Source organism: Pelodiscus sinensis, chromosome 21, assembly GCF_052426305.1.
Source record: "Pelodiscus sinensis isolate ZL-2025 chromosome 21, ASM5242630v1, whole genome shotgun sequence".
Classification (NCBI taxonomy): Eukaryota; Metazoa; Chordata; order Testudines; family Trionychidae; genus Pelodiscus; species Pelodiscus sinensis.
Genome location: NC_143072.1, coordinates 3,356,118 through 3,382,203, shown reverse-complemented (window position 1 = coordinate 3,382,203; position 26,086 = coordinate 3,356,118). Strand labels below are relative to the sequence as shown.

The window sequence follows — 26,086 nt, the reverse complement described above, 5'->3', positions numbered from 1 at the left end:
TCTGCTGCGTCCTTTCCTGAAGGGCTTGGTGAAACACTCCAAACGTAGCTGCGGTAGCAGATCAGATGCTCCCATCCTCCCCCATCCCTGGTGGCCTGGCTACTCACTGTTGTTCTGCTTTGGCGCGGTCGCTGAGGAAGAAGAGGGCCGTGGCCAGGAAAAACATCCCTCCGAGGACGACGACCAAGGGGCAGAGCATGAGTGCGTAGCCCAGGCTGAGGAACTCCCAGAGCGGGGACTCCTTTGTGCTTTGTTGTATCAGGTCTGAGATCTAAGAGAGAAGGGCACAAAAACCCAACCAACAACGTTACTCAAAGTGCAAGGCTCGGCGTGCTGCAGAAATGGATTATCATTCCCCGCAAGGGGGCAGCTTTCCTAAGACAGCTGCCCGCTGCACACGTGGGCTGAGCTTTCAGTTGGGAATGTCTGTGTGTTAAATATTGTGTCCCCTCCATGGGTTTTAAGACACTTACTCTGTACACACCATTCGTCTCTGTTCAGGAGACCTCGGTTCATTTGCAGAGAGGGGTTTATGAAGCGTTCTCTTTTCCTTACCTCTTTTGACCTGCTGCCTCATTATTCCCACACTCCTCTCCCTTTGTCCTCCCCCCTCCCTCTCCACACTGCTTTGGCATCTGACTGTGTGCTAACCAAGACTATTAATGAGTCTGCACCGCAACATGGGGAAATATGACCCTGCTGCAGTGTTCCCTGTAAGCTGTGAACTCAAGAGCGATTCCAATGCCACCCAGTTGTTTAGCAGAACACCCGCAGGTAGGTTTTTGGTTTCTACTGATGGTGCACATTTGCACATGCTTTGGTGCACATAGAAAAATGTATTCTGCACATGGATAGGGTTGCCAGGTGTCTGGTTTTTGCCCGGACAGTCCTGCAATTGCATCTTCTGTTTGGTAAAAAACCTCCGGAAAATACTGGACAGAAGGCTGCCATGTTTGGGATTTTTGAGATTTTTTGTGAAAGTACCTGGCAACCCTACACATGGGTGAAAAAAATTAGAGGGACCATTGCCCTCAAGCAATGTCTATAAGGGCTGGTTATACCTACCATCTAACAGCAGGTGCATTGAATTCCGTGCAACTTAACTCTGTATGTTTGTTGAGGGGGGAGGGCTTCAATGTCAAAGCTTTTCAAGGACCACACATTCTTCTGAGGAGAGACCCCTGTCCTCTTCGCTTTCTGTTCTATCGCGTGCCCGTTATTTGTCTTGCAATCATGCCTAGGGGATCCCAGTCCTGGAGCAAGGACCCATTGTGCTACATGCTGCAACAAACACCGAACAAAGAGCCTTGCCCGAACAACTTCCAGGCATAGCAGCTGTTTCCTTCTGCCAAAGAAGAGGCATGACTTAAATGTGGGGGGGAAGGGAGAAGGTGTGCTAATGTAATTGCCACTAGGTGGATTTGAACCTGGGCCCCCTGGAGCTTAGTGTAGGAGCGTTTGAGCTAAAAGCCAGCTGGTGCTCAGCTTAGGCTGTAGGGCTCCCTTGTTCTTATCTCTCGTGGTAAGTGGTCTAAGTGCCGCTCCAAGGGACAGTGACCCACACCCTCTAGGTGCATGGGTTACGCTAGTAGCCTGGAACATGGGGCCTGGTGTCAGGTCTGAGGCCTGAGCCAAAAATTGCGAACTAAAATCAGGCCCTGCAGCCACGTAAGCATCTAGTAGGTGAATTGGGCAAAGTTGTTGCTAGTTGATTAGGAACTAGATATTTATGCCAACATGCTCCAGTGAGTACAGATACCTCCTGAGCTATTACAAGATAAGTTGGTTTGACAAAACAATGAACAGGGATGTTTTGCCCAAAATAGCAGGACCACGGAGAGGCAAACAGGTGCCATGAAACACGTAAAGTGGAACGTACGATGTTTATCCCAGTTGTTTGTTTCAGTCGGGGTGTCTCGCCTTAACCCTTTGTGTGCCTGAGGAAACTGCAGAAACTTCCGCTGCTGACTGGACCACTCCTTGCCACAGAGCACTCATCTGTCAGTATTCCTGTAACCCCGGAGCCGAGGTACTAGAACTGTGCCTTGGGGGCAATAACCCTGGTTGAGTGCCTTTGTTGCTGAACCATGCCTGTATCTTTCTTTATGAGCTAACCACGAGATCTGCTGTATGAGCAAGCTGCACTATCGGCTGTGAGTGCCGATTACACTGGCGCTCCAAGGACAAAAGCACTGAGTGGCATTACCGTGCCAACGACATTCCCGCCTTCGACACTTCGGCTACGTCTATACTGCCGCCTTCTTCTGCAAATGCTTATGCAAATGAAGCGTGGAGTAGAAGATTGCCATGCTTCATTTGCATAATTAATGAGCAGCCGTTTTTGCACAAGAGGCTTTTGCGCCAATAAAAAAAAAAAGAGCAGTGTAGATGGCTCCTTTTTGGACAAAACCCTCCTCTTGTGCAAGAGCTGGTCTTCCTCATTTTTTTAGGAAGAACAGCTCTTGCGCAAGAGGGGGGTTTGTTGCAAAAAGGAGCCATCTACACTGCTCTTTTTTGCGCAAAAACGGCTGTTCATTCATTATGCAAATAAAACACGGCGATATTCTACTCATAGTCTTCATTTGCATAAGCTTTTGCAGAAGAAGGCTGCAGTATCGACGTTGCCTTCATGGAAGTGAGGATATGACAGTGGACATGCCTCATGGGTGACAGAAATATAACAGAGTGGCATTATTTATTCCAATCTTCTGGAAAGCTTGGTGGCTAAAATGTAGTTTATGTAACATATTTAGGCAAAGCATTAATCATATCTTAGCATTTGCTGGTCAATGATCTAATAAAAATCAGCTTCTAACATGGCACGCGCTGTAACAGCGATGCTCCACTAGAAATGGATATTTAAATGTCAGTGCCGATACTGCAGCTTTTTTTGCTGATGCTGCTGGCAAGAAGACAACTAGCGCCAAGCACAGCAGGGATGCTGTACTGCAGACTCCTCCTGAAACCTGTACTGAGGCCCATTAGACGCTTTCCAAACTAGCCGCGCATGTACTAGCCTTTAAAAAGCCGACATTTCAAGTCTAGGAACAGCGAAAGGTTGTGCAGGGAGATTTCCCTCTCCTCCCCCGACTCAGAATAGCTTCATCTAATGAAGCAGGATCCTCTGTGATAAGAGCAGCAGGTTTCAAGCACAACCCAACAGAAATAAATGACATTTAAGTTTGAGATTTAAAGACACCAACTAATTCGAGTGGGAGAAAATCTTATACCCCCGAGCGAATCCCTGACTCGCAGCCCTAAAGCCAAACACAGTGAGGCAGCGGGTAAGAACCATTATAAGAAGCACCGTAGCAGAGAAAACAATTCAAAAGAAAAGGTTCTAGGACTATAAGATATACGGGGACTTCACTGAAACTGCAGCACAAAGTGCTATAAAGGGCTTGTCGTAAGACACCCTCTATATGAACGGGACAGCAGCATTGGTTTCAGGTTCTTAATATTCATCATATTCCTATTACCACTCCGATGGGGACATACGAACTATGGTGAAACGTGTCAAGAAATATACCAAGGGGCAATGGGGCCAGACGCAGGCAATGTCAAATCCAATGAGACCTGGAATAAGGCACTTTTGAGACTTTTTTACACTGGGAAATTAATTCAGATTACGATTGAGTGTGAATTTAAAGATTAAAGAAGAGTGTGAATATAATTCCAAAATAATCCTCTTCCACAATGGATTAAATTAACTTGGCAATAGGCACATTTGTTCCAGAATAAGAGCACCTACAGAGGGAATTCATCTGGAACAGCAATTCTGGAATAACAAGCACTTACCCCAAAACCAGAGCACGAATCTGCTTTAGATTATCATACCCCACCCCATTCCATTCCAGATTAACTTTCATGTGTAGCTAACCCCCTAAATAGCTCTCAGTAGACCTAGTCTGTACACAATTCTGCCATGTAGTGACCTTCCATCTGTATTTAAGACTATTCATGTGAATGGCTAAGAACCAGAAAGTGCTTCAAAAATTAATCCGCAATGAGACCACTTCAAACCAGGCCAAAAGGCCTGAGAAACCTACAGTTCCAATTATAATTTCCATTAACGTCGTATCCCAAACGCTGCATTTACTCTGATTTTCCTTTCCTATGTTGCTGATCTAGTGCTGCTCTATCTTGGTACAACTCAGCACCCGTGATAATTAACACTGTTCTGTTGACTACTTGTTAAAGGAAAGTCATTAGCATTTGTGCTATTTAAGTAGCTCATTAGATTCAGCTTATCAGCCCACTCAAATAATGGACTTGGGGCACAGGTGGGAGGTGAGAAGTGACGGGTTTATGGCTAAAATTTTTCCAGGAACTATTAAGAATCACACAAAGCTCTTTTAAAGTAACAAAACAGTCCGGCTTTGCCTAGAATTGATTGTTTGGTGACCAATGTTCCTATTCATCTTTTTTCATCCGGAGGCGAATTCTTTTCATCCATGCATGGAATAATTTTATGTGCACCAATGCACATGTGAATGTGCACCACCAGGACAAACAAAAAGCCTAGCTGTGGGCACTCTGCTAAACAGCTGGGCAGCATTTCAATCTCTCCTGGGTAGCCCTAAAAGCGCACAGCTTTCAGGGAACACTGCAGACAACCTACATTTTAGTCACTGCGACCCTCTGTTTTGGGGCAAGATGGGTTAATAGGGCAATGAATCTGCTGCAGTCCCCTTCCAGCCAGGTAATCAAAGCTCCTGTCCTGGAAATGAACACACATCCGGGTGCCAGATTGCCAGGCCCTGGGCTCCAAAATGAGGACGTGTATAGAGCACTGGGGCTGAAATGACGTCAGCAGCAGGAACACTTCACACTACCCAAGCTGCTCCAACTGGGCGAAGAGAAGGGAAGGGCAGTCTCCGGGAGAGGGCAGAGGTGGGATTAGGAGATACTGAAGCTTGTGTCAACGCATGGAATTTCCTTGGCAGCTCAAAGGCAAGAGTCTGCTACAAACCGCTGGTCACTGTCACTGCTAGGCCTGGAAGCAGAAGTGAGGACGAAGGAGGAAAACACGGGTTGTGCTCGGATAGTGACTGACGGCACCAGGAGCGTTCCAAAACACACTTGCGTTTCCTGACCTGAAGGATTATGTCAGGAGACCAAGGAAAACTGCTGTTCATGTATGGAAATCTGGTAAAACCACCCCCTGAAAACAGGCTTATCTGTGTGTAACCACCATGGGGCAGATTTGAACTGTGGACCTCTAGGCTATGTCTACACTAGCGGCTTCTTGCACGAGAAATATGCAAATGAGGCTAAGCGTGGAATATCGCCGAGCCTCATTTGCATACCTAATGAGCCACCATTTTTGCAGAAGAGGCTCTTGCACCAGAAGGAGTGTCTACACTGCCCCTTCTTGAGCAAGAAAAACCCTCTTGCGCAATGCCGTTATTCCTGAAAATAATCAGCGTAGCGGCATTGCGCAAGAGGGTTTTTCTTGCTCAAGAAGGGGCAGTGTAGACAGCTGCTTCTGGCGTAAGAGCCTCGTCTGCAAAAATGACGGCTCATTAGGTATGCAAACGAGGCTCAGCGATATTCCACACTGCCTCATTTGCATATTTCTCGCACAAGAAGCCACTAGTGTAGACATAGCCCTAGGCTGCGTCTAGACCGGCATGATTTTGCGGAAATACTTTTAATAGAAAAGTTTTTCCATTAGAAGTATTTCCGCAAAAGCGCGTCTAGATTGGCATGGATGCTTTTGGGCAAAAAGTGCTTTTGCGCAAAAGCATCCGTGGCCAGTCTAGATGCGATTTTGCGCAAGCAAGCCCCGATCGCCATTTTTGCCATTGGGGCTTTTTTGCGCAAAACAGTTCTTCCCTGTCTACACTGGCCCTCTTCCGCAAGTATTCTTGCGCAAAAGGGCTTTTCCCCGAGCAGGAGCGGGAAAGTATTTGCGCAAGAAGCAGTGATTTTGTACATTACAAAGTCAGTGCTCTTGCGCAAATTCAAGTGGCCAGTGTAGACAGCTGGCAAGTTTTTGCCAGTCTAGACGCACCCCTAGAGTTTAGCATAGGAGCCTCTACCACTTGAGCTGTAAAGCCAGCTGGCTTTCACCTTAGGCTCTAGAGCTCCCTTGTGCTTAACTCTCACTGTATGTGGTCTAAATGCCACCACATGGGACAGTCAGCCACACTAGGTGCGTGGGTTACATATGTGCGCACAAACCTAGAAACACTTCTTATTCGTCCCAATAATAGATCTGTAGACGGCACTAGAGACGTGGCTGGGAAGAGCTAAGAAAAAAAGGCACTTTGGGGGAAATACGCTGCCATGCTCTGGCACACGAGGAGTTAACTATGTACCAGCTTTGACCCTCAATGAACATCCACGCAACTTTACTAGACTCGCAACAATGCAGCCTAGGGGACAGAGCACAGGTTTCCCTGTTTTATACCAGACACTACTGCTGGCTCTCTGGACAAGCTAGTTAGCTGGCGCTGTGCCTCAGTTTGCCATCCCATCTGTAGAATGGGTCTCTCTCCTTTGCAAAGTGCTTTAGTGCACATCAGCAGCAAAGGGGGGACCCTCAGGGGCTTCCTGGGGGCTGACCAGGGTCTACCTATGCTGTTCAACAGGACTGTGGTGTCAATTTTGGCAAGTTACTGCAAAGTTCTTTAAAAAGACAATTGTGGCTATCATGAAACAGAAAGTAGCTCACCCCTGGGCTAGGTCTACACTGTGGTTTTTTGGGTGGAAGAGGATATGCAAATGAATGCTCATTTGCATATCTTCTTCTGATTCTTTTTGCGGAAGAGATTTTTGCTGCTAAAAAGTCCCGCGTAGACGGGCCATTTGTCCGAAAAAAACCCTTTTCCGCAAGATCCTGTAAACCTCGATTTTTGAGGAATAAGGGAGAATGAACGCATTTGGACTTGGATTATTAGGTTGTATTAGGAGGAGCATTGCCAAGCAGGTCTAGAGAAGTGATTGTTCCCCTTCATTCGGCTCTGGGGAGGCCACATCTGGAGTATTAAGTCCAGGTCTGGGGCCCCCACTGTAGAAAGGATGTGGACACAGTGGAGAGGATCCAGCGGAGGGCGACCAAAATGAATAGAGGGTTGGAGCACATGACCTATGAGGAGAGGCTGAGGGATATGAGCTTGTTTCGTCTGCAGAAGAGAAGAGTGAGGGGGGATTTGACAGCAGCCCTCAAGTTCCTGAAGGGAGGTTCCAAAGAGGATGGACAGAGGCTGTTCACAGTAGTGACAGATGGCAGAACAAGGAGCCATGGTCTCAAATTACAGTGGGGGAGGTCTAGGTTGGATATTAGGAAAAACTATTTCCCTAGGAGGGTGGGAAGCACTGGGATGGGTTACCTAGGGAGGGGGTGGAATCTCCATCCCTAGAGGTTTTTAAGTCTCAGCTTGACAAAGCCCTGGCTGGGCGGATTTAGTTGGGGTTGGTCCTGCTTTGGGCAGGGGGCTGGACTCCTGAGGTCTCTTCCAGCCCTAGGATTCTATGATTCTTGCATTGGTGCTCCCCACATGGGCCCAGTTCTGTTGGTAAGCACTGAGCAGTTTAATGTGGCACCTTGTTCCCAGCACTAAGTTAGTACAGGCAGTCCCCGGGTTACGTACAAGATAGGGACTGTAGGTTTGTTCTTAAGTTGAATTTGTATGTAAGTCGAAACTGGTACATATTGTAGGGGAAACTCTAGCCAAACATTTCTCCAGAGCTCAGTTTTATTCTCCCACACCTCACTTCCCTCAGTCCTTTATTCTCAAACTGAGGTGTCTGCTGAGAAAAGCCGCTCCGCGTCTGCCTGGTCTGGGGGGGGGGGGGCCCTAGCTTCCCGTCTCCCTGGTCTTCTGGGGGGAAGCAGCTAGTGCGGGGTTGCCTCACTCCGTTTGTAAGTAGGGATCCGATGTAAGTCGGATTCATGTAACCTGAGGACTGCCTGTACATACGTGTATGCACGTACCACACACACACTCACACCCTGCCCATACCCCCGCCATGCACTTACGAATCCAATCAGGTAGGGGCTGCCGGCATCTCCCAGCAGGTGCGAAGTGAAGCTCTGCAAGGCCACGGCGGTCGCCCGTCGTGTCGGGATAACCACGTACTGCAAGGGAGAGGAGGAAAACACATGAGGGAAGTGGAAGAACTAACCTGTGTGGCAGATCCAGGCTGCGTGCTCGTGTTGTCAGAGAGAACGGGAACCCCCCTCGCTTTCAGTGACAAGGGTGGAGGAGACTTTGTTCCCAGGCAGTTCTGGGCAGCTCTGGAGCATTGCTAGCCCCATTGCATTTCCAGTGCTCCAGTCTGCAGAGGATTGGCACAGCCTGGCCAGGCCACTGAGCAAAGCGGGCAGGGGTTTGCTCCACGCTCCTGGTTTGCTCCACTGCGCAGCGCTCCAATGGCAATTTAAAGAGCCTGGAGCTCTGGGCGTCCCTACGGCTGCTCCCTTTTGAATAGCCAGGCCTGGGGCAGTTGCCCCTTTTATCCCCTCTGGCAGCAGGCCTGCTCTCACTCATTACAACGCATCTAAAACACAAGTGTAAGATTTTGGGGGGAGCTGGGGCCATGTTTAACATTTGCATAAGCAATGCCTAACACAGCAGGGGCCAATGGACAAACACCACACAATGTAGCTATTTGTGGTTTTAAACTATAACCTTTGATTCACGGTATAAAGAGTAATACACTCCCAGCGCTAACTCTATTAAATTCTTAGCAGTATTTTGCTTGGGAGCGTTGATTAAGATCACAAAAGACAATGGTGACTCTTTAGGGAAGGTGCTTGGAAAAAAGTCTGTTGTGGAGTCTGAAAAACACGTGTCCAGGTACCACTGCACTCCTGGGACAGGACACGACTCCCCGTCACTCTGTTTGCTTAACACCATCAACATCACGCAGCACGGCCAATGGAGCACATGAATGGCATTTCCCTGTTCTGATGTTGGCGTGCATGGAAAACAGAGGAAGGCAAAAGCATGATTAAAATCTATGAGGTCAGCAGGGACCATTTTGATGATCTCGTCTGACCGCCTGCCTAACCTACCCACAGTGCATTGCTCACACGGGCGATGAGGGCGCCTGCTGCGTGGCCATGATCTCTGGACAGAGGAAGTGAGCATGAACACCATCTGGCGATTTTTGTTCTGTCGACTTTCAGGCCCGGGCATCAGTTCTGTTGACAAAACTTGGCCATGGAGACGTACCCTGAGCAGCCGTTTGCGATCTGCCATTGTTTTTCTAGACCTGCCCTCAGCCTTGTAGCTCTTTTCTGAATCCTCTCCTAGGCTGTGTCTACACTGGGCTACTTATTCCGGAAAATCAGCCGCTTTTCCGGAATAAGCTGCGAGCTGTCTACACTGGCCCTTGAATTTCCGGAAAAGCAACTATGCTCTACTGTACAAAATCAGCTGCTATTCCGGAAAAACTATTCTGCTCCTGCTCGAGCATAAGTCCTTATTCCGGAACACTGTTCCGGAAAAGGGCCAGTGTAGACAGCCCAGTAGTCTTTTCCGGAAAAAAGCCCCGATCACGAAAATGACGATCGGGGCTCTTTTCCGGAAAAGCGCGTCTACATTAGCCACAGATGCTTTTCTGGAAAAAGGGCTTTTCCGGAAAAGCAGCCTGCCAATGTAGACGCTCTTTTTTCGGAAATACTTATAATGAAAACTATTCTGTTTTAAGCATTTCCGGAAATTCATGCCAGTGTAGACACAGCCCTAGCGTGCTTCATTTGCTGATGTAACCCCCATCCTGGAGCTACCCCAGGAACCGCTTTGCCTCTGTGTCACTAATTTATTTACCGTGGGGTTCAGAGAGCCATTTGTTCTACAGTAACACGCCCCTCTCTCTTAGACAGAAGGGGGCTGCTTTTGGCCAATGAAGCATCATTTCCTCCTAAGGTGCGACAGGGCAGTCACTGTCTCTCTGGGGTCTAAAGGGCTAGTCACGTGACTGTCTCCACAGAGGAGCAGCGCGCAGAGCAACCAGGCGCCACGCGGGACGTGTCCGAACATGTGCATGCGATTTCATGTTGATAGAGAAAATGGGACTTGGGCACTTGGGCAAATTTGACCCCGTTTCTGGAGATTTTTTGCCTGTGGTTTCTCAGGAACACCTGGGTTGTCCCTGCCAGGGGGGGATGGAGCTGCAGATGTAACCGGCGTGCACGGATGCAGTGTGCTACTCAGACACTGCCTGCTACATTCTTGAGGCGCAGCAGCACTCCGCCAAAACAAGGCAAAGCTTCATCCACTCCCCTGATGACAATGATAACACGCAGCCTTCCCCAGTGCCTGCCAGCCAGGAGTCAAACACACAGAGCTCCCGGGCGGAGAGAAGTGCCATTCCTGCTGCACAGGTAGGCAAGCAGAGGCACAAAGACGTGTGATAGGTAACGGGGAGTCAGTGGCAGAGCTAGCTACTGAAGCCAGGAGTACCGCTGGGCTGCCACACAATACCCCATTTCTAGTACCCCCATGCTCTCACACACTACCCCGTTTCCAGTACCCCCGTGCTGCCACACAGTACCCCATTCCCAGTACCCCTGTGCTGCCACACAGTACCCCGTTTCCAGTACCCCTGTGCTGCCACACAGTACCCTGTTCCTAGTACCCCTGTGCTGCCACACACTACCCCGTTTCCAGTACCCCTGTGCTGCCACACACTACCCCATTCCCAGTACCCCTGTGCTGCCACACACTACCCCATTCCCAGTACCCCTGTGCTGCCACACAGTACCCCGTTTCCAGTACCCCTGTGCTGCCACACAGTACCCTGTTCCTAGTACCCCTGTGCTGCCACACACTACCCCGTTTCCAGTACCCCTGTGCTGCCACACACTACCCCATTTCCAGTACCCCTGTGCTGCCACACACTACCCCATTCCCAGTACCCCTGTGCTGCCACACAGTACCCCGTTTCCAGTACCCCTGTGCTGCCACACACTACCCCGTTTCCAGTACCCCCATGCTGCCACACAGTATCCCATTCTCAGTTCCCCTGTGCTGCCACACAGTACCCCATTCTCAGTTCCCCTGTGCTGCCACACACTACCCCGTTCCTAGTACTCCTGTGCTGCCACAAAGTACCCCATTCCTACATGACAGCCTGGAGTGCAAGAAACTCCCTGGGCTGCTGAACAGTAGGTGAACTGCAGCTGACCTGCTGCCACCCAGTTTGCACAGGAGCTGCAAGGAACTGTCCTAAGAGTGACTTTGAGGAGATACAATCACGTTCCACCCTCGGGGAGGGGGGAGAAGGGGGAAGAGGTTGGATCATTTATTGGTTACAAACAGCAGGTGAATGAAACCTCACAGTCCTATGCTTTAGCCATAAGGCCGCCCTCTTCCAGCTGAAGAACAATTTAAAGCAGCGGTGGGGAGCCTGCGGCCCATCGGGGTTCTAGGTGTGGCCCACAAGACATTTTGTTCACCGTCGCCCACAATGCCGCTGGTTTCCATCGGCACCGCTTGTTTCCTCCTAGCTGGGGCACGCGAGGTGAGGCGTGTGCTGATTGCACACAGCAGCGACTGAGAGCCGGGCGCTCCCTTTGCATTAAATCAAAGCGCTACTACGGTTCAATCGACACAGCCTGAACATTTTAGGGACGCGAGCACAATTAGCAAAGCTACCCTGTCCTAGGGGCCGTCTTGTGGCCCTCTGCGATGAAGGAGGGACCACTCACTAGCTTAGATTGTCCTTCACTGATTCAGAAGCATAAGAATTTACTACTGATCAGTGAATAGCAGTAAATTGATGCTATTCGGGGCAAATTCCGCTTCTTGTCTCAGATAACTGGGCTTTGACCGTTAATCGTTGCTTCAATAAAACATAGATTTGCAAACAGCAATACAACTGCCAGTAAAGTTTTAAGTAATGAACTAATTAAATTACTGAGGGCAGAGACCAGACAGACTTTATAATGCCAAATGCGTTTGCATGTCTAGCTTGAAATCCTAGTGACAGAAATACAGCCCAGCAACCAAATGAATCATGATGAGATTGTTTCTTCTCCTTTGAATAACATTGGCGGCAGTGGGAAGAGGAACAGTTCTTCCTGCTTCAAGGATATTTTATTCTGATAGAGCAGAAATAGCTGGTTGCAAACCTTAGCCACTGTCCTAGGGAAGAGCGCAGTAAATTAAAGATCGGAACAGGGAAGCCAATATTAAAATAGAGCTAAATTCAAACCATGCGCTGGCTGGTTAGTTGAAATGTCTCCGCGGAAGCTGGAGGTGGAACAGCCACCCCAGCCAAGAGGAAGAGCGTGGGATTGTTCTGGCCCATTGCCCCGACTCCAGGTTGTGCAGGGAGGCTGACAAAGCGGCTTTGGGGTGAGCCTCGCCTCTTTAAATAGAGCCTCGGAAAGGCTGTGGTTGTATTACTGACATTCTACGTCTACACCTCTTGGCTGGCCAGGACTGTTATAAAGCTGCCGGATAAAACATGGCTATAATCTTGGCTCTCACTTGCTGACTGTCGAAATAACCTTTCAAGACCCCTGTGTAATATAAATGCACTTCAGACCATTTCTTCAGTTTACGGGCGAGTATTGATTCGCATGGACATTCGCATTTATTTGTATAGTGCTCTTAAGTATATCCTCCCACTAAAAATGTACTGAACAGGGGCATTATTGTATATTACAGACAGTTCGTTTGCCTAAGTAGCTAATTGCGAGAGTGGCTTAAAAGCCTATGCTAATTAAAATGATTATTAAAAATAATTTTGATGTTATTTTAAGTTCTCTTGCCTATGCTTCACTTCAGGGGTTTTGTTGGTTTGTTTTGGCTTGGTTGGCTCTGAGACAATGCCTGGGACTATACAGGTGTGTCTGCAAAAAACAAACAATATAAAGATCCAGTCCGACAAGGCAGCCTGCAGAGACTAGAACATCCATTAAAAAGTTACCGGATCCTACAATCCCATGGAAATGAAGGCAAAATTCTCAGGGGTAAAGAGGGAGCAGGATCATGTCCTTAGCCTGTGATTTAACACAAAAAATGCAGGCTACGTCTACACTGGCATGATTTTCCAGAAATGCTTTTAACGGAAAAGTTTTCCGTTAAAAGCATTTTCGGAAAATCGCGTCTAGATTGGCAGGACGCTTTTCCGCAAAAACACTTTTTGCGGAAAAACGTCCATGGACAATCTAGACGCGGTTATGCGCAAAAAAGCCCCGATCGCCATTTTAGCCATCAGGGCTTTTTTGCGGAAAACAGTACTGTGCTGTTTACACTGGCCCTCTTGCGCAAATGATTTGTGCAAGAGGGCTTTTGCCCAAACGGGAGCAGCACAGTATTTCTGCAAGAACACTGACAATCTTACATGAGATCGTCAGTGTTCTTGCGGCCAGTGTAGACAGCTGGCAAGTTTTTCCGCGAAATCAGATGATTTTGCGGAAAAACTTGCCAGTCTAGACACAGCCGCAGTGTGGTGTCCAACATGCTAGCCACTAAGCCACATGTGGCTATTTAGCCAGCTGAGTGTGGCTACTTGGCTATAGTTGGACACCAGGGATGTAGAGGAAGAATAAGGGCGGTCCAGTGATTAGGAACTAGCCTGGGACCTTGGAGACCTAGATTCAAATCCCTGCTCTGCCACAGGCTTCCTGTGTGATCTGAGAGAGTCACTCTATGCCTCAGGTCCCCATCTCTACAATGGGGCTGGATAACAGCACGGCCTACCTCACAAACATGTGTGAGGGTGAATATAATAGACTGTGAGGTGCTCAGGGATAGGGACTATAAAAATATCTTAGACAGACAGACATAGGCATTTGTTTTGGGTTCGTACAGCACATACGTGCGACCATAATGCCAATAAATAATGGGCTTAATTTTCACCTGCACTCATCAAAGTCTTTAAGCATGTGCCTAGGTTTAAGCTTAAGTTCTTTGTTGAATTGGGGCCCTAATGCGTAGAAATACTGGCCCTGATTTTCCATCTGCTTTTGTTTGTGTAGGCAAGGAATAACCCTATCTGGAGATACATTGCAGGGCCTGCACAGTGATGGGGGTGGGAAGACTGTCCACACTCTGCCACTGACCTGCCACGTGATCTTGGGCAAGTTCTGTAACCCCTTTGTGCCTTAGTCTCCCGACATGTGAAACATACCTATTAACCTCTCTCACAATGACACTGCAAGGATCAATATGTTTCGTGATCTGCAAAGGGTTAACACATATTCAGAGCAGAAACCAGCAGGGGAGACCAGTGCTCTAGAGTTCTCCAGTCCTGGAGGCATGAAACATTTTACACAGAGAACAAATGGAAGATGAGGTACCTGAAGTGAAAAAGCCTTGAGGGTTTCCTCTTGGAAGAGGAGACTATGGTCCAAGATTTCTTCATATTTTTTTCCTCCTCCCCTCCCTTCCTCTCCTCTCCTCTCCCTGCCGCTCAGTTCCCCTCCCCATAAAAGTGATACTCTCCGTGTCTGTGAAGAACGTTTGGTTTCCTGGCGGTAAGTCAGACAGAGGTAGATGGCTGACTTTGGGCCTGTGTAGAGGTGACTTCCTATTACTCAACGAAGCCAGTGGCAATTCTGGATGGTAAAACTGGCCAATGGGCAGCCCATTCCTGAGTCCTCACCGAACTCAACATGTGATTCCTTACATTTTCAGCCAGGTACCAGTGAGCTCTACAGAGGTTCCACCAAACTGAGGTGGAGTTAGGCTTTTAAAGGGACATGTCAGCACCTGCAGGCTGTCCTTTGCAATCTGAAAAGCTGTTTCTACCCGCCACTCCCAGGAAGAAAATGCTTTAATAGCAGCGACTCACCATTAGTATGTCAGCTGTGATTGCCCAGTTTGAAAACAGAAGAGTTTCTCCGATAAAAATGCAAATCTGTCATAACAAAACACACACAAAGGACAAGATTTAGTCACATGAAACTCAACATGGGTGTGTGTGTGTGTGTTTGCCATAAACCTTCCTATTCTGTTTGTTTGTTTCAAACTTGTTGCAATAAGTCCCTAGTTAATATTCACAACAGACCACATTACAAATATATCGATTTTTATGGGCTTGGATCATGGCTCCTTTAGCAAACATTGTGCACAGTCTAGAGAACAATTCCACAAAAGGCTGACACCCTCTGCAACAGGTTAACGTGAGAGCATAGCCCGGTGGATTCATGGCTTCAAAATATGAAGTTACACAGGTCTAATCCAAAAAGGAACAACATTTGTGTTGAATGTAACTCCCTGGGACACACAAAACCTACTTGCTAGTGAAGCAACTGATGAGTATTAAAGGTCACATAGCAAAATGGGAATTAATTTCTCTAACCATAGAACAGGTGTATCCGTGCAAGATCCCCTCAGTATAACACTAGGCAAGGCCTCTAATCCTCCTCTGGAGGGAGCATACATCTAGGAATCAGTAATAATAGTTCAGGGCCCCAATGCATCAAAGCCATAAGTGCATATTTAGCTTAAGATCAACCCCATTCCATCAACATGCGGATGGAACGGAGGTTTTAGTCTCAATAGCCAATTCAGTTCTTGGCCTCTTGCTAACAATTATTCCAAAAGTTCCCCTCATTGGTTCAAGCCCCCTAAAAAGAAAGGGGAAACGCCTTCATTGGGATTTATTCCTCCTTTCCATTTCATACCTCGTGCTCTAACACCATCTGTTTGTAAGATGCTGTGGCTCATTGCAACAGGCGTATGAGATTTCAAAGGCATTCAGGCCACACAGAGGCACCCGACTAATCATTTGCAAAGTAAAGAGACAAACAAATGCACAAAAATAGCCACCTTCACAACCTGCTCTATACATGCCATGTAAAATACACACCATCCTGACAGGCTTGTGATGGCCTCGCTATTCCTCAAATCAAGAAGGCAAGAAAAGCCACAACATGCCATCACAGCAGCGTATTTTGCTTCGTCGTATCACTCATTTTTTGATACTCCACCTAAAAGAGCTATTTCTCCTCAAGCCAGCCCTCGGGGGGTGGAGGGGAGCAGAGACAGACTGATGCTCCTGGAAGCTCAAATCTTTGATTTATTTTTAATTTGCTTCTTCGGTTTCCTTTACGGTCTGGTTATCTGTTCCACTTCTTCTGCCTAAGGCTGGACCTCATCACCCTCAAATAAGGTCTGATTCATTTTGGGGATGAATTAAATGTATATGCGGAATACTTCTAAAGAACATTGTTGGTGCTGTCTCTGTGGTTTTGAGGGCTTCAGAGAGGGGATGAGTTAGCCACATGCCCATTGAAATCAAGTGGGTTGATTCTCTTGATTGTGTTAGACATATATTTTTGGGGGTGGAACATCTCATTCCTCCCTAGCAGTTCTGATGTGGCCATGTCATTTGCTTTCACTGTATGTTGGTTTAGGTTCCCTGAACTCTGATCCTTCTGTTACTGCTGGGAAGAGGTTTCCTTATTTAGCGAGTTTTCAATCCCGCACTGATTTGCTTCTAAAATTAAATCTATTTCTCACCCCAGCTCTCTGTGACTGGTCTTGTTTCTTGTATTATGGTGACAGAGCCAATTACTATGGCCTGGCTTCTGAGCTAGGAATTCTCAGTCCTTCCTTTGGTCATTACTATGGGTGCATCTGCACAGAACCCGTTGATCGAAATAAGATACGCAATTTGAGCTATGCAAATTGCGTATCTTATTTCAAAATTTAAATGTTGAAATAGAATGCTATTCCGAAATGGCCCTTAACCCTCGTGGTTACAGTGATGTCAGAACAGTGCCCCTGTTATTTGGAAATAACGGCTGCGTTTAAAAGATGCAGAATAGCTATTTCAGGATACTTCCAGTATCCTGAAATAGCGCCGCTGTCTAGACGTAGCCTATATGTTTTTGTACTCTGCCACTGAGTTCCTAGCTTCTTCTCTATTGTGCCTTTACATTAGACTTCTGTACATATATACAGAACTTGACAAACAGCGGTGAAAGCCGCTCGCCAGCCCCGCACTGCGCATGAGCAACACTCGCATTGCGCGTGCGCATGTCGCAAATGAACGGGGTGCCCAGCTGAAATCTACTCGCCAAAGGCGAGTAGATTCAATGCTTTTTTGAGCCCTGCATATATTCTGATTTTACCCCGGGAAACCCACTATTCTGAAACATCCCTTACTCCCCGTGGCATGAGGTTTACAGGGATGTCGGAATAGCGAGCTCATTATATAGCAAAATAACGGGCTTGCTGTGAAGACACAGGATAGTTATTTTGTGATACTCCGGCATCCTGAAATAGTGTTGCAGTGCAGACGTAGCCTAAACAAGCATCGTCCCAAGCCATGCCGACTCTGGAGTTCTGATATCAAGCACATTAGGAAGCATTATGAATTCCCTACAGGTGTTTTTGGAGTCTATAATTATAAACTTAGTTTCACTGGTTTTGTAAGCTTCAAAGTGAGAATGATCATTCAACTATTTTGGAGGATGGTTAAGGCAAATAATTTTTCTCCCTTCGCCTTGTAAACAACCTGTTAGGTACTTGAAAGCTGCGATGTCCCTTCTTAATCTTTATTCCAGACTAAACAAACCCAGTTCTTTCAATCTTCCCTCATAGGTCATGTTTTCATTTTTGTTGCTCTTCTCCAATTTTTCACATCTCTCCTGAAATGTGGTAATAAGAACAGGACACAATACTCCAATTGTGGGGTATTCAATGCAGAGTAGAGTGAAAGAATGATTCCTTGTGTCTTGCTTACAACACTCTTGTTAATACATCCCAGAATGATGTTTGCTTTTTTTTTTTTTGGCCACAATGTCACACTGTTGACTCATATTCAGCTTGTGGTCCACTATGACCCTAGATCCCTTTGGGCATGTCTAAAGTACATCCCTCTTTCGAAAGAGGGATGTAAATTAGACAGATCGAAATTGTAAATGAAGCCGGGATTTGAATTTTGAAAAAAAAAAAACTTTTTCGAAATTTCCTGTACTCTTCTTTTGAAAACGGCTATTTCAAAAGTGAAACTGCTGTCTAGACTCAGCTCTTTTGAAAAAAATCCCCCCTTTTTCGAAAGATCTTGTACTCCTCAAAAAATGAGTACAGGATCTTTCAAAAAAGGGTTTATTTTTCCCAAAAGAACTGTGTCTAGACAGCAGTTTCACTTTTGAAATATCCATTTTCAAAAGAACGCGTGGCCACCATTATGCAAATGAAGCACGGGAAATTCAAATCCTGGCTTCATTTGCAATTTCAATCTGTCTTCTTTACATCCCTCTTTCAAAAAAAGAGGGATGTAGTCTAGACATAGCCTTCCTGCAGTATTCCTTCCCATTTCCCATTGGCTACGTCTAGACTGGCATGATTTTCCGAAAATGCTTTTAACAGAAAAGTTTTCCGTTAAAAGCATTTTCGGAAAAGCACGTCTAGATTGGCAGGACGCTTTTCCGCAAAAGCACTTTTTGTGGAAAAGCGTCCGTGGCCAATCTAGACGCGGTTTTCTGCAAAAAAACCCTGATCGCCATTTTCGTGATCGGGGCTTTTTTGCGGAAAACAGTACTGTGCTGTCTACACTGGCCCTTTTGTGCAAAAGTCTTTCGGAAAAAGACTTTTGCCCGAACGGGAGCAGCATAGTATTTCCGGAAAAGCACTGACGATCTTACATGAGATCGTCAGTGCTTTTCCGGAAATTCAAGCGGCCAGTGTAGACAGCTGGCAAGTTTTTCCGCAAAAGCAGATGATTTTGCGGAAAAACTTGCCAGTCTAGACAGAGCCATTGTGTATGTGTGCAACTTACTGTTCCTCTCTAAGTGGAGTACTTTGCATTTGTCCTTATTGAATTTCATCCTATTTATCTCAAACCATTTCCCCAGTTTGTCCAAATTATTCAATTATAATCCTATTCTCTAAAACACTTGCAACCCCACCCAGCTTGGCATCAACCATAAACTTTGGAAGTGTACTCTCTATGCCAATATCTAAATCATTGATGAAGATATTGAACAGAACCAGTCCCAACTGTGCCCTGCAGAACCTCTTTCAGCATGACTGGGAACCATGGATAACTAATCTCTGGGACTGGTTATCCAACCAGTTATGTGCCCACCTTATAGTACCCCGTCTAGGTTGTATTTCTCTAATTTATTGATAAGAAGGTCATATAATGCTTTACTAAAGCCTAGGAATACAACATCTGCCACTTCCCCCTTATCCATAAAGCTTGTTATCCTATCAAGAAAGCAATCAGGTTAGTCTGACATGATTTGTTCTTTACAAATCCATGTTGACTCTTACTTATGACCTCATTACGTTCCAGATGCTTGCAAATGGATTCCTTAGTTTTTGCTCCATTATCTTTCCTGGCACAGAAATGAAACTGACTAGCCTATAATTTCCTGAGCTGTTGTTTTTTCCCTTTTTATAGATGAGCACTACATTCACCCTTTTCCAGTCTTCTGGAATCTCTTCCATCTTCATTGACTTTTCAAAGATGATAGCTCAGATAATCTCCTCAGTTAGCTCCTGAGTATTCGTGGATGCATTTCATCAGGTACTGGGGACTTGAAGACATCTACATTTTCTAAGTCATTTTTAACTTGTTTTTTTTTCCTATTTTAAGTTCTGAATCTTCATCATTTTCTCCAGCATTCACTATGCTGGGCATCCAATCCCCACCCACCTTCTTGGTGAAAACCCAAACAAAGAAGTCGTTAAGCACCTTTGCCATTTCCACATTTTCTGTTATTGTTTCCCCCCCCCCCCTTCATTGAGTCCTACTCTGTCCTCGGTCGTCTTCTGGGTAACAATATATTTGTAGAATGTTTCCTTTCGGGTCTCTAGGTCGTTTGAGCTTGTTTGTGCCTTGGCCTTTCTAATTTTGCCCCTGCATCCTTGTGTTATTTGTTTATATTCATCCTTTGTAATCTGACCTCATTTCCACTTTTTGTGGGACTCCTTTTTGATTTTTACACCATTCAAAATCTCCTGGGAAAGCCAGGCTAGTCTCTTGCTGTGCAGCTAATGGGTTTGGAAAGATGAAATTGGATGTCTTGACACTGAAGGAGAAATGCAAATTTCGGAGAAAGTGGGACTTAAAGCTATACTGGATGACAACACATGTTCACACACACACTTTTTAATGGGCAGGATGACACAGATGACAATACACACACAAACATTTATATGGCAGAGTAAGGGGTAATCAGGATTTACAGCAAAATACAGTAACAAAAAGCAAACGTTGCAAGAACGAGTGTTCCCAAACGAGGGATCACTGGTGGTCTGTGGACAGCTAGCCAGTTTGGTGCTGCCTCTTGCGCTCATTTCCAGCTACTGCCAGCACAGAACAGCCTGGAGGCATATAAAGGCAGCGAAAGAGAGGCGATAGCTTACACGGCATGCGATGGAAGAGGAGAAAACGATACAATGCCAACACAGCCCCAAACCCAGCACAGCAAAGCTGACATGGCAGTGCGCAAAAGAAAGAAGACCAAGCAGAGGAGAGGCACACATAACCCTGGGTCTCAGCCCCGTTGCATGGAAGGACGTATGTGGTCCTGCTAAGGAGTGTGGAGGACAGGGCGCATGCGAGATGGCATGCAGCATATTCAGAGAAGGCACCATACTTACATAAGCTCCCACAATGCTGCTCTTGGCAGCAACGAAGATCAGACAGATGAAGATGGCCGACCCCAGCATGCCGACGGCACAGACCAGGGGGTCAGCTCGCTGGGTTTTTAACCGGCACCATTTGGTTGCTCCAGCCCCTGTGATCACACCCAGAAAACCAGTGAAGCACGTGATTGCTCCGAAGATCAAACTATTAAAACAAAATATTGAGAGAGGGTTACTTGCCCACCTACGCACTAACGTGCACAAGCATTATTCACAAGCAAGCAGAGAAAAGACAGAGCGATGGGATCTGCACTTCATTCTCTGGCTTTGCGGGTTTACCCAATTGTCACTGTCACTGTCTGTGATGGGTTGGAGGGGTGCTGGCCAGTGCCCGGTGCCTAACGGGTTAAACTCAGCGGGTTTTGCACAAAAACTCTGCAGTGGAGACGTAGCCTGAGTGTTAAGCCGCAGTACAGCAGGGCAAATTCTCAGTGTGGTCGAGTCTCATGATTTCACTGAAAGTCTCATGATACTTGATGCTATTCTTAAAGCCCATGCTCCTGGGATTCATTTGATTGGAGGGGGGGAAAGGGAAGAAGTGTCTAGACTGCACAGTTGCAGAGAAAAGCTCGACATGCTACCTGGGACTAGCGGGGCCGGAAGGCAGCAGAATGTCCTTCCGGTGTTTATAAAGAAACAAATCCGCATCCTCTGCACAACATGACCTCACACTTGTCACAGCGGCAGGGGCAGGGGTCACGCTGGCAGGGAAGGAGTAACTGTACTTAACAACTCAGGAGTGTGCCTTACACCCTAGTGGCTCAAAAAGAAAAAAAAAGCAGAAGTAAAAAAATCTCCAAATGATGCTGGGAACAAAATTCTTGGGATTATTAAGCCACTCTCCTGATTGGTTGACCCTTGATTTCTACTTTTGGAAGGTGTAACTTCCCTTCTAGTTAGTGACCTGTGGCAAACTCCTGGGCTACTAAGGAACTGGGAATGTCTCAGCACCAACAAAACCGAGAAGGCTGCTTGTTCCAAAACGGGTCGCCAAACCGTGTCTGCAAAGTCTGCACGGCCCGCTTTGGAAAACGTCACGTTTGCCTGTGGGGAAGGAACAGAATAGTTGGCTGTGGGGAGGGAGCAGGGGGCCCTGCCTCCGGTTAATCTGCCCGAGTTCAGAACAGGACAGGGGGAGAGCTGAGTTGAGTCAGAAGTTCACACACCAAGTTCTGCGCTCAGCTCTGTCAGGGCAGTGTGGGCACACCCGGCAGCTTCACAGCACTTCTAGACCTGGCCTTCATTATTTCCAGCCTGCAATCTTTACCACTGCCTGCGTGTCAGCAAGCATCTTCTGGCTCCCTCTAATGCACAGTATACAATGGCCAGCGGCCATTCCTGGTGAGCTGGGTGTGAGGTAAGTGGCCAGTTTTGAAAACATGGCTCTGGGAGTCCAGGTCAACAGCCTCTTTCTTCTTTTGCCTCTGTGACAGAAGTTGGAGGGGAGAGCTGAGACCAGTGCATCTTTACAACAGTATCACAATGTCACAGTGGGAATGGGGACGAACATGGTATTAAATGCCCTCTTTCCGCTCAAACATAGCCGCACTGCAGCATGAGAAGCAAGAAAGCAACAGGCTGATGATGGATTAGGAACCACTACTCCATTGGAGCTCTCGGCTCTTCCCCCTATCCTGTAGGCAGACAGGATACTGGGCTAGATGGACCTTTATCTGACCCAGTCTGGCCGTTCTTATGTTCTAAATACCAGCTCTTAAAGAACCAGAGGGCAACAGCATCTGCATGGAGCAACCCTTAAGTAATTTTATGCCAGATTTGCAAACGAGGCACTTGAGGCCATTCAAAATTTCATGGCCCATACCAAGGATATTAACCAGAGCTGATCACAATTTTCAACCATTTTTAAAAATTAAAATGGCAATGTTTGTGAGAAAAAAAAATCCACTTTCATACAAAATGGTCAGTTTTTCATCGAAAAACTGAACTAGTTTTCAAATGTTGATTGAAAGATTCCTGAAGAATCTTTTATTTCCCAAAAGGGTTGAGAAAGTCAAGAGATTGTGACACATTTTTTTAATCACTTTTCCACATTTTTTGTACAGGGAAAAATAATGATTTCCCAATCGACTTTCACATTAACTCTGATGTGAGGGCCAATTTCCAAAACTGGCAACTGTGCTTTTTCTACCCAAAATCCCCTGCAATTTGGCAATTCTTCACTTTTTTTTCTAAAGAACAGGTTAGACAAACACCCATCAGGATGGTCTCAATAATATTTAGCCCTGCCTCAGTGAAGGGGACCCAACTAGATGACTGGGACCTTCCAGTTCTGCACATCCATGATTTTATTCTTCTCAAATAATGTGCCATAGTGCAGTCTTACTGGGGCAGGTTCAAAGCAACAATAACAAGCAAAACAGGTTTTCGATACTTCTCCTACAAGTCTGGGATCTCTTTTCAGCTCAGAAAGGAGCCCCAAAGCCTTTCATCTACTCAAAGATCATCCTTTGGCAGCCTGCTTCCAGCACATGGGGCAACTGGTAGAGGAGCACCCATCAGGGCTGAAGACATGGCCTCAAGGGCACCCCTTTGCTGGTCCCTAGATGGAGAGTGACCACATCAAGTCTTGTACTTTGGCCGCCATGCCAACCCAATCCCTGGTATCACTGAAAATGTCTGAACCATCCTAACACCCTCCTCTAGTGCCAGAGTAGCCACCTCCTCCTGGACCTTACTTCCAACCTCACAGAGATCTGCATTCCACCGAAAGGTCGCCAAGCGCCATATACACAAGAACCAATTAAACGGTTAGCTCCTCTGTGGAAGTAGACAGGTACATATGGTAAAGCTCAGGCACGGAGAAGCCCCATCTCCAGGTAACATCATGCTAGGACTTGGTGGCCATAACAGGGTAGAACAGAAATCTCTTGGCTTTCAATCCTGTGCTTAAGTTACAAAGGCACCTGTCTTCCCTGATCTCCCTTGCCTGGCCTCAATGGGGTCATGTCCAGGAGCAATAAAGGGATCGGCTGCAACAATGAAGAGTAAATTCTGAATTTAAACCTGAGGGTTCCCTATTATTGTTGTCAAGGGCCACAGGAAGTTATAGGGAGCCTAGTAAATGGATTTCGTCCTCTTAAGCTAGTGTTTCTTAAATAAGATTAAGGAACACCAACCAATATTTTTTTTATGAGGAACACCAAGGATTTTTTGTTGAGAAAAAAAAAGGTTGGGGGGAGGGGAGGAAATGTTTGGGGGGATAGTTATTGAGCCACAAAAAATGGTTGGGGGAAAGTTATTGAAAAAAAAAGTTGCTCCTTTAAGGGCGGCCATTTTGAATTCTGTTGTTCTCTGCGGCACAACTCCGACTGCTTTGTGGCACACCAGTATACCTCGGAACACAGTTTAGGAAACACTGTCTTCAGCCCTTCCTCACAATAGCACAGGGCAAGCCTTACCTGTCCCTGGTGCCGCATGGCTGCGCACTGCACGTCTCCACAGTTTTCTGTACCACTTGTGCCCTGTGAAGGTAGAGGGGGATCCACATGCCCAGCGCCCCCGTGGCGAAGGAGACGGCTGAGGTGGCCAGCGAGGAGAACACATAGCTGCGGCTGTGGAGAGGAGAAAGCGGAAAATCCAAGGGTTAGCCCCAGAACCGCGTTAGCCTCTGAGGTCGGGAAACTCCGGAGGAAGAAGAGCCGTGGGGCCAGCTGCACAGGTTGGGAAGGCAGGCGGCAGCCACGCAGAAAACGGCATCAGCTCAGCCCCGAGCCCATAAGGCAGAGCATCCCTAGATTGAGATCAACTCCAATAGGCTCTGAAGATACAATTACAGTTCTTTCTGCTGGAGCTGCCTCTGCCGAAGACGGGCTCTCAAAGGAAATTGCCTACAGGCTCTCTCAACGGGGAGCTCCTTTTGCAGCTGTCATCACTGTGGTTTTAGCCTGTGCCAGGCCATACGGCGTGGCTTTGTAAGTCGGGTTAAAGCATCACCACGCCGTACATGGCCTGGATCTCCCCTTGTTCATTTACATCAGCGCAAAGCAGGAGTCAAATTCCCCCAGGCTCCCAGGTGGTACTGTTTAGCACTCACAGGTGCAACCATGGCACACGGTGATGACAAATCAGGCCCTGGGTACATTTCCACCCCACTGTGCTGTGACAGTCACAAGACGTCGCACCTCCTGGACAGCCCTTCACATTGGCAAAGTGCCAAGCGACTAGTAAGTATTGCAGCTTCAGAAAACAGTCAGCCCTCAGCCACCAAGATGCCGTCCCTCTTCTTTTCCCAGCATGCCTGTATGCCTGCTCCATAAACATGCCTCGTGAAACCAGGTTTACCTGCGCCGGTCGACAAAGGCTTCCTTGTCAACCGCAGCGCGTCCAGACTGCCCCAAACTGCCAACAAACAGCTGATCATCAGCTGGTCAGCAGAGCGCAGCAGCCATTTAAATTTCCCTTTGCCGCTCAGCCTCATCTACATGGCTCTGTCGACAGAGCCATGTAGTTTAGATACACCCCTAGTGAAAAAGCAACGGTGGTTTCCTCTCTCAGGGAACATGCTTTCGGCTGCGTCTTGAGCGTGGCCGCAGATCACAGGGCAACTGGACAGCGAGGCTCCCTGACTCTCAGACTGGGTGTTAAAGGCCATTTCAGCGGCGCTCTTACTTCCTGATCAGCGCCTTCATGTCTCTTAGCCACGAGGTCCGAGCCTTCAGCTGCCCCCCCAGCTGCTCCACGTTGCCTCTTTTAGCAGCGGGTACGAATATCAAGATGAGTGTCCCTGTGATCATGCCCAGGAGTGGAGATACCTGGAAGAGAGGACCGGGAATCAGCACACGAAACAGCCAGTGGCTAGCCCAAAAGAAACAGATCGCATTCGTTTCATTTCATTCCTTACAGCTGGCCCGACTCATGCACCCACCGCCTCATCTGCTCCTCTCCCGCCTTTCTCCCTGGCTGTCAAGGCTCTTACTCTCTCTAGCAGCTCAGCTATGGGGATGCCTGTGATTTAGGGGGCCACGCTCTGTGTTACTGCTCTGCCCAGCTCATCTTTATTGACATTTAACCCTTCCGGAGCCAGCTAACCCCCAGGTGGGCTAGGGGACTAGCCCGTTTCTAGAGGCATTTGAAAGATGTCTGGGGTGCCAGCAAGCTGAAAGGTTTTCTGGACGTTGGGAGTGAGCCTCCATTGGTTTGACCTCTCCCCTACTACATGTGCCCTGGCTCTGGTCTGGCTTTCAGCTTCAGCCAAGTCCTGATTGCTCTCTGCACGGGGCATTCAAGGTGCAAAGTGGGGAAACGAGAGGCACACAAGGATTAGGTCTCCTGACTTCCAGTCCACCACTCCAGTGACTAGGGAAGATTTGCATCGTCCAAAGGATCTCAGGGTGTGTCTAGACTACACCTCTCTGTCGACAGATATAGATTAGGCACATGGAAAATGAAAATGAAGCTGGGATTTAAATATTCCGTGCTTCGTTTGCATAAACATGGCTGCCACTTTTTTCCGAAACAGCACTTTTTTGAAAAAAAAAACAAACAAAAAA

At 47.3% G+C, this 26,086-nt stretch overlaps 1 protein-coding gene across 3 annotated transcripts in view; it reads right to left on the bottom strand.

Annotated features, from left to right (window-relative positions):
- SPNS2 (SPNS lysolipid transporter 2, sphingosine-1-phosphate) overlaps positions 1-26,086 on the bottom strand; it is a 182,657-nt gene that overhangs the window by 25,599 nt on the left and 130,972 nt on the right. For all 3 annotated transcript variants that reach the window (XM_089772164.1, XM_075904316.2, XM_075904317.2), the window contains exons 6-11: positions 25,206-25,348; positions 23,996-24,148; positions 20,532-20,721; positions 14,761-14,826; positions 7,988-8,086; positions 108-271 (exon numbers count right to left, since the gene is read on the bottom strand). In XM_089772164.1, coding sequence (XP_089628290.1) covers positions 108-271; positions 7,988-8,086; positions 14,761-14,826; positions 20,532-20,721; positions 23,996-24,148; positions 25,206-25,348 — 815 coding nt within the window. The remainder of the gene's footprint in view (positions 1-107; positions 272-7,987; positions 8,087-14,760; positions 14,827-20,531; positions 20,722-23,995; positions 24,149-25,205; positions 25,349-26,086) is intronic.